Source organism: Physeter macrocephalus, chromosome 11, assembly GCF_002837175.3.
Source record: "Physeter macrocephalus isolate SW-GA chromosome 11, ASM283717v5, whole genome shotgun sequence".
Lineage (NCBI taxonomy): Eukaryota > Metazoa > Chordata > Mammalia > Artiodactyla > Physeteridae > Physeter > Physeter macrocephalus.
The window spans coordinates 53,132,370-53,141,343 of record NC_041224.1 but is presented as its reverse complement, the minus strand read 5'-3'; the positions used below and the strand labels follow the sequence as shown (position 1 = coordinate 53,141,343).

The 8,974-nt window shown below is 53.4% G+C and overlaps 1 protein-coding gene across 1 annotated transcript; it reads right to left on the bottom strand.

The window, feature by feature from the left end:
- Window positions 1-2,060: 2,060 nt before the first annotated feature.
- On the bottom strand, window positions 2,061-3,038 carry FOXB1 (forkhead box B1). Its single transcript, XM_007118891.2, has one exon. It carries the CDS (start codon window positions 3,036-3,038, stop codon window positions 2,061-2,063), a length of 978 nt encoding a protein of 325 aa, XP_007118953.2.
- Between the last annotated feature and the right edge of the window lie 5,936 nt (window positions 3,039-8,974).

Here is an 8,974-nt window from a genome sequence, read left to right as displayed (position 1 = left end):
GAAATCTGTTCAATTAAAAGTGAACAGGTTTCTCTACAGGCTAGGTGAACTTTTAAGTAACTTCTGAAAAAGAAAATTTCAACGATTGCAATAATTTAAAGGAGCAAGGAAATCAAGGTCCACTGCAAATAAGATGCATCAGAATATAAGTATTGGGTAAGCAAGTTTGCCTTTACTCTTTATATCTCCATATCGCCTCTACCTGGTTTCTGTAGAAGCCTTACATTTATATAAGTGCTGTATATTTTGTAAAATGTATACTTAAAGATAGTCAAAATACATATAAAGTCACTCATTTTTCATTAACAGTTTTTCTTTTAGCACCACACCTGTGCACTGATCTATACTAGAAATAGTTTGTTTCATCCTTCTCTCTGGGCAAATATCTTCAAGAGTCCATCTGCTTAATTTCTTCCCAGTCTGCAAGTGCATAAGAGGAGATTTGTTTTAAAAATAAGTTATGAAAAAGACAAACTACTCAGACAATGTATTGCAGAAAGCATGCTCAGAGAAGCAGTGCATCTATCTTTGGTAAAGTTAACTGTTTGTAGCAACTGTTCAAAAACACACGAAACTAAAATTTGCATTTACATATTTTAATGAGAAAATATTATTTGGACTAGGTTCATAATTTAACGTAGACACCTTTTTAAAATTCTTTGTCTTAAAACGGGCATGCTGGGAACAAGAACATCAATATTTAAAATGCCATGCTAATTCTGTACAGGGAGGGAGAAAAATGAAAGGTAAAAATTGTACAGCTCTGATGACACTACAACTTTTTTTTAACTTAAGCAGGTCACACCAGAACAACAGTTCATTTTCCAGCAAATTACCTAAGACTCTAAAGGAATATAGCAAACAAAAGTGCATTTTACACAGTGTATAATCATTCCTATTCACAAGCATTTACATCTCTTTGCAGCCCTTTAGCTTCTCGGAAAAGTTCTTGTAGCAAACAGAAAGGCTTGTCCATGGGAGACCTAGCCGGTGACACCTCCTTCATGTTACCAGTCAGCTTATCTAAGTTCTTCTAGGGTTGCCCTTGATGCTTTCTTAGTTTGGACTTTTTTCATTTTCTTTCTTTCTTTTTTTCCTTCCAGCAATAAAATAAATAGCTAAAAAGGTCTCTAAGTAATCGGAAAGTTAACATCCCAATTAACTTTCCCATCCCCCCTTTCCCTCCCCTAAACCTGGCCAGAAATGCAGAGTAAACATTCACATTACAACAGGTACTTGTAAAGTGGGCTTTTGCCCGCTCGCCCGCCAAGCACTACAGATTCAAGTTCACTGTTTACGTTTTACCGGGCGCTTTGTAAACATACAAGGTTGACTTTTAGTTTTATTTTGCTTGTGTTGAGGACAAACGTCCCCTTCCCAGGTTGGTAGCCTCTCCCCTACACTCCCAGCGCCCTGGAGCCTCTGTCAGGAAACAAAACCCCAAACAAGAAAACTCCGCGGAAGCCGGGGAGGCAGGGCCGCTACTCCGGGAGGCTGTGGTCCGCCCAGCCCCTGCCGGATGGGCGGAGGCGAGGATGGTCGGAAGCCCGTGGCCCCTTTTCGCGGCAGATTTCCAAGACGTAAACAGAGATCTGGCTCTCCGCTGTGCGTCTGCAGCCCTCAGGGAAGATCTGTTCCGGGAAACCGCCGAGGCGGTTTCTCTGGGCTTGGAACTAACGGCGCCGTGTCCGGAGCCTCGCGGATCCGGGCCGAGCTTAGACGCGCCCCTCTCCGAGACTGCGGGAGGCAGGGTTTCCCCCTGCCTCTTCAGTGGGAGGGGGATTTCGGGGGCCCCGGGAATGGGACGACTTGGCTCAGGTGCCCCCTGCCTAACCCCTCTTGGGGGCGAGGACAACTCCCACGCGCCTCCAGGCCCATCTGCAAGTTTGTGTTTCGTCTCCTGGGTCCAAAACAGAGTTCTCATGGGGGAGAGAGGGTCGGCCGAAGGTGAACTGGACAAGTTAGGGTGGCGGTCCCAGATGGGGAGGGCAGGACTGGGAGCCGGGGAAGGCGAGTGAGCTGAGGGGAGGGGAGCAAGACGGGGCGCCGGCCTCTGCGGGTCAGTGCACCGCCACTGAGTGCAGGGCGGAGGCCGGGCTGGTGAGCGTTTCGCTGGGAGTGGCGGGGCTGCTTTGGCTGGTGGCTGTTTGAGAGGACTTGGGGCTGAGCGAGGGCGGCGAGTTCGAGAGCAGGGTGGGGATGGGCGCAGGCAGCGCGGGCAGCGCGGGCACTGCGGCCGGCGTGGGCTTAATGGGCACGGGGATGGCGGGCAGCGTCTGGCCCGCTGCGTGGCACAGAGGCTTCAACGGCACGCCGTAGGCGCTGTAATCGCCGCTAGCCATGGAGATGGGGGTGGCCGAATCGATCATGCCTGCCGAACCGTACACGTGCGGCCAGCCAGTACCCAGCGAGCTGCCCATGGTAGTCAACTGGTTGGGGAGCGGGTAGGCGGCGGGCACGGGCTGCATGGCGGAGAAGGCCAGTCCCCCAGGCATCTTGTACTCGCGCGCGATGATATTCTCGATGGCGAAGGGATGCTTGAAGCCCGACGGCTGCGCCACGCCGCCCAGGTTGTAGGCGGCGGCGGGCATCTGCGGCAGGTGCGTGCCCGAGGCCGCCAGCGCGCTGAGGCGAAGCTTGGCCTGCTGCTGCAGGTACTGCGCCGCGTCAGCGGGCTTGCTGGGCGCCAGGTGGTCCGACTTGAGCACCTTGAAGCGCTTGCGGCGCCTCAGGAAGCTGCCGTTCTCGAACATGTCCCCGCAGCTGGGGTGCAGCGCCCAGAAGCTGCCCTTGCCGGGCTGGTCTGGCCGCCGCGGTATCTTGATGAAGCAGTCGTTGAAGGAAAGGTTGTGGCGCAGGCTGTTCTGCCAGCGCTGCGTGTTCTCCCGGTAGTAGGGGAAGCGGTCCATGATGAACTTGTAGATCTCGCTCAAGGGCAGCATCTTTTCGGGCGAGCTCTGGATGGCCATGGCGGTCAGCGAGATATACGAGTAGGGCGGCTTCTGGTCGCTGTACGTGTTGCGGCCGGGCCGAGGCATCTTCTTCTTTGCCCCTTTCTAGCTCTGGGTCCGCGCGGGCCTGCTCGGATCTGGGAAGGGGGGAAGATAATGGGGGGAAGGACGTGGATGCACAGACACCGCGAGGTCAGCCTGGCCGAGAACAGACTTCGGGGGTGGCGAGTAGGGGGCTTCGGCGCCGGATCAGCCAGCGCCTGAGCGCTTTAGCCAGCAACTTTGCGTGTCGAGTTGGGGGCGGCCAGGGGGCGCGGGAGGGGAAGCCCGCGGGCGGCGCGATGGTAGCCTGGAAGTAAGCCCGGACCGGGAGCGGGGACTGGGGGTAGGGATGCAACCGAGAGCGGCTCACCTTAAAGTTGCCCCAAGTTGCGCGCCCGCATCCGGGATGGCGCTGCTGCTCGCCGAGTCCCTCCCGGCGCGCAGCCGGGGCGCAGTGTCCTGCCTCGGCTGGGCTCCACTCGTTCCTGAGCTCCGCAGCTCAGACCCGCAGCGCCCCGCGCCGCCCGGTCCGTGGCGCTTCTGGCCGTAAGCTCCGCGGGCGGCCGAGCTCGGCGGCGGAGTCCCGGCGCGGACAGTGGCAGCGGCGGCCTCGGGGCTCCGGAGGGCGCTGCTGTGGGCTCTGCGGCTCCACTGAGCTAGGTGGCTGCCTCCATGTCCTCCCTCGAACCATCTGATAGTTTTAAGCGGTGACAGGAGCAGAAAAGACCCCTGTAGCGGCGCTTCATTAATGTGCCACTTCTTAGCTATCATATGACAATCGCCTTGGGGGAGGAGGAAGAGGAGGGGGAGCGGGGGATGCAGAGGGAGGGGACTGAGCGAGAGGGGAGAGCCTGGCCAGCTCTGATTTCTTTCACACCTATTTACATGGACACCTTGGCCAATAGGAATCACTTCCAGCTCCAGACTGGGCGAGGGGGAAGAGCCTCGGCCACCGGCCACCGGCGGGGAGCAGGACGCGCGCGCGCGGGCCAGGGTGCGCGGTGTGAAGGTATGAGGAGGCGCCGGCCGCGGAGCAGGGATTCAGGCGACCACTCACATTCACAGACCGAGCCGCTGCGCAGATGATGTTTGACATGGAAATTGCTTGGCCGGGGTATTTTGTTTCCTCTGCAGTGTATCGGGTTTGTATTGTTAGCTAACTTCAGGCACGGCTTTCCCCTGAAGCTGACCCTTTTCCTGCTCTTGGCATTACCCGGGGCTGGTTGCATGGGTTATTGTAATGAAAATACACCCTTCCTGCACTCCTCCAAGAGGCAGGTCAAAGTTTGATTTGACCTTCCTAGGCTGCTGCCTTAGCCCGGCACAGTGGGTGTGTAGCTTTAAGTGATGGGGTTTAAAAATACAAAAATATAATCGGACAGACCCTTGTAAGAGCCCATTTTGTATCTAAGTGTATTGGCCAAATTAAAAAAAAAAATTAAAGTGGTGTATCTGGGCAAATAAGCAAGGTCTTCACTTTAAAAGTCCTCCAGGAATTTGGTAACCAGACACAGGATGGAGGCTCTGGGCTGTTGGGGAAGACGGCATGTGGACCTGGGCAGGGCCTGAGTTTGGTTGACACACTTTATCAAGCTCGAGGTCTCTCGCTCCCCAGGTGGTTTGAAACTTAGGAGTTAGGCGTGGCCTGGAAGTTTGCATTTTACAGCCGGAACTTTCTCCCCCTTCCCCCTTTTTTTGCATAGAAAGAAGTTATCTAGGGTTTAGAGGGCCCAGCAAAAGCTGCCTGCGGCCCTACTAAAACAGAAGTACCTTCTAGATTTGCAAAGAACCAGCGGTTTTCCTTTTTTGGAGAGAAGAGAGGATGGGGATGTGCCTGGGGTCACCTTGCCTAGTATGGGTGGCTTGTTCCCCGGTTTGGATTAGTCTCTGGAGATTCAGTGAATAATAATAATAATTATTATCATTATTATTATCGTTGTCATCATCATCTAATTGCTATGAAATAGTGAATCAACCCCGCCTGCTTGCACGCAGTCTACAAGTATAGACGCTCGGCGTTCCCACTGGTTTCTGCACATTCTCCGACCTTTATGGTTTTTAGAAGAAATTCCTTCTACCGCGTTGTTAAAAACTCAATAGCAACAGCTCACACTAAATCATCTTCAGTCTGGAAATGTGAGAACTTTTTTATTTTTTTCAGAAGGAGGCGGTGGTGGTGGTGGTGGGAGATTTCTGGGTGTGAAGTTTTGATACTTCTAGTGATATTAGAGCATTATTAGCGGAGCTCTTTGGGGTTAGCATAAAAAAGATCTTTAAACGCCTGTGTACGCGTGCGCGCATGTGCGCGCGCACCCCCCCCCCCCATTAACCACAGATTCTGAGGTGGTCAATAACTCACCAAAACGTAACTTAAACACGATGAATTTAGGAGATTAAACAATTTCATTAATATTGAAATGGCCCTCGCGTCTGGGTTGCCTCGCTTGAGATGCAAGCGCACGTTTTTCAATATTAACAGAAGTGCTTGAAGAAAAGAATAATGTCACCTTCTTAACTGGGAAAAAATGACCAGGAGGAGGAGGTGGGTGTGAAGCGGGGGAGGGGGAGGAGGGACGCTGACCTGTCTCTGGGGGCGCGGCTGGAGAAGGGCAGGTAAACCCCCTGCAGATAAACCAGTTGGACCGGGGAGGAACTTCTGCCGGCCGAGCTTGGGGGGAGGCAGCGGTTCTCGACGGAGCTGCGCCTGCTTCAGCTCCTAAGGACGTGCGGCGTTTGGGGGTTATATGGCGTGGCCAATTTAGCCTAGAGGGTCCTGAGATGGGAGGAGCTGGGGAAGCTCGGGAGCTTGAGGGGCCCCTGATGACTAGTGGTGAGGGCTTGTGTTTCCCAGACCGAAAGGTGTTGGTCCACAGCTTTCCTGCTCTAGAAGGCAGCTGCCCTGTGAGGAACAAAACAGAGGGTGCTCCTGTGGGCGAGGCAGGAGCCCACCTGGGAAGGGGAGGTGCGAGCATCGAAGCCCGCAAGGATTTTTGGATCCTTTAAGAAAATATGTACATACATATAGAAACTGAGAGTTTTGAGAAGGGTTGGATTCGGGATATGCAACGATAGGAGTGAAAGATCTCTGTGCCCCCTGCTAGAGCCAGGAAGATTCTTTTCGACCCCGTGTGTGTGCGCCCGCGCGCTCCCGCGTGTTGGGGGTGAGGGATGGGGAGAGAGAAATGTTTTCTTGTTTTAACAATTGGCATTTTGTTGCCTTGCAAAGGGCCTTTGTATGGCTATCGAAATCATTGCTCCGAGTAAACAGAAGATTAAATTCTAAGAGTAGAAACGTTTGGGTGGGAAAAAAAACTCCAAGCTGGGATAAATCTCTGTCCGTCTCCCTGGGGAGGTTGTCACCACCAAGTTTGGGACATGGGAGGATATACGTAGGAATCTTCAAAGTTTGGCTCGGGTGAAGATGGGAGGTGAGGCACTTTGCCTGTGTCTGGGGCTCATTAAGAAAACTGAACCTAATAGCACAACTTTGCCTTGGGTGGGGCGAGGAGTTAGTTGTGAGATGCACATTTTAAAAGTGTACTTTGCTGTAAAATTGTATCTTACTTCCTACTGAAGGTCTACAAAGCCCAAGGGAAGGGAGGGATTTGCATGCTATTTACAGAGTTTTAAGACTAGTATTATGAAGAGGAAGGAAAGAGCACTTTCCAGAAATCTTGAAAAGTGCATCAGTCTATTGTACAGAACCCAAAGCAAATAGAAGCTTTGGGGAGGGGGCACATCCGACCCGGAGGCTTAGGGAGTTGTTGGGAAAACTGTATAAAATACACATAAGTCAATTATACCCATGTGCAAACCAACTGGAAATCTCTTTCGTGCAATAGCCATTCATCGCCTCTGCGGAGCCCACCACCGACCACCTTTCTGCTTGGAGAGTTCGCAATAGCCTCTTTTCCCACAAGCTGGACCACACACGGCTACAGATTTCGTAATAATTTATGCTAATTTCCCTCCATAAATCCACAATTCGCTTCAGTGGCACCCGGGCTGCTGATGGAGTAAAAAGGAGACAGAGGGGTGACAAATACAATATTGATTTTGATTCCTTCTGTTGTCAAGCAGGTGTGTGTGTGCGTGAACTGGGGTTTGGGGGCGGGGGGCTCTAGGAGAGGAAAACCGCCCGGAGCCCAAGCCAGCCCCTCCATCCACACTCCAGAAAGTAACGCGCCCTGGTTTGTTAATATTTACCAAACACCGACAGGAGGTGGAGGAAAGTACCCGGCAGCTTCCGAAGGTTTCCTAGGCGCCAAAAACAATACCCGCCTTCTAGACATGGAAAGTGAACTCCGCGCTGCCCGGAGGGCTTCGGCTAAGCCTTCCTTGGCCCCCTTCTCCAACTCCTTTCACTCTGGGAGTCGTCCCCTCCCTCTCCTCCATCCCCCCTCTCTCCCTCTCCTCCTTTCCTCTTTCCTAATGCACTCTTGTCCCTCAGTTCTCTTCGCTTCACTTTATCTCCCCCTCTCCTCCACTTTTTCCAGCATCTCTGCGAAATTGGCGGTAAAAGTGCTGAGAGTGGGGGGGGGGAGTTGAAGGTCGCGGGCTGGTGCGGCGTTGACGTTAGGTTTGGGGCCTCCTCTGGCCCGCCCCACCTTTGCAGGCCGCCTCCCGCAGGTGCCCAAGTCCTCCGCTCTCTCGGGGAACCTGCGCTAACGCACCGCGCCGCTTTGCCCCATTAGTCTTCACCAAATCTGCACTTTGGTGGCGTGAAACGACTTAGCTTTCCTTTCAAAAGGATTTTGTTCCCGGGGTATTCAGCACTAAAACAAACTCTCTCAGCCTGTCAGCGGTCAGTTTTTGTAAAAAGAAAAAAAAAATCATCCTCCTGAGTGTCCTGGAGATTGTCCTCGGAATCTGTGCGCCTGCACCGCCAGCATCCCGGCATGGCACAGCCTGGCTCTAACGTTCTGGATCTGGGGACCAGAGGCACCCCGCTCAGTAAGTCCTCTCAACCTGGGGCCACCGGCCAGCAGGGTCTTGCCGGTCCTTGGGCCCCAGAGACCCGCACCCGGTTGGCCGCTGCGTAAGCGAAACCTATTTGGTGGCCGTGGCTCTCCCGTGCCTGTCCCGGGAGTCTGAGCCCTTGCCGCCGCCGCCGCCGCCGGGCCACGTCGACCAAGTCTGGTGGGAAATCAAGCTCTTCAAGGAGGAGGGGTGGGGGAGGGGACACACTTCGCGCGGCGGTGCCGAGGGCCAAGCGGCAGAGAAGGTACTTGGAGCCCTCTCCTCGCTCTCTTCGCCAGCGCTCCCCAACGCCACCGCCAGCACCGGGCAGCCGGAGAAGCACACCTATTTTTCCAGCTGGTAGGAAAGAACATCTCACGGCGAACTTTGGAGCCGTGTATTTTATTGCTTGGTGACTGGACTACATGGGGTTTGGACCTTTACTCACACCAGGGACGCTGAAAAGAAACTTTTGATGAGGAGTATGTTGCCTAAAATCAGTACCCAGCCCCACCCCTCCAATCTTGCTGAGAGAGAAGCAAGAGCCTCGATTCCCATCTAAACCGGGGGGTTCAAATTCAGAGGCGTGTCCTCTTGAGTCCCTGCTGCCTGGCAGGAGGTAAGGTCTTTGGCCGTGGCTGAGGCACCTGAAGTGAAAATCTGTGTTTTCCTTGGGGTTGGGAGAAAGGGAGTGGCAACAGCCCCACACATTTTAGAAGTATTTCCCAAGCAGCTGCTCCAATTTGGAAAGTGTGGAAGGCTCAGTTTTCCCTCCGTCTCAAGCAGGAAAAAACTGTAGCCAGAGGTAGGGGCTGGTCTGCTTGACATCCATCCCCAAGAAGTGCCAAACCCCACCCATAGTGAGCAGGCAATTTCAGTGTCCGTGAAAACAACTCTTGCTGGGCTCACCATAATGCCCTCTCTTTGGATTCAGTTTGCTAAATACCATTTGGTCTTTGCTGGCAGTGGTTTGCTCTGAGATTTCAAGGCTTTAAAGCCTGAGTTTCCAAATCCAGTCCCTC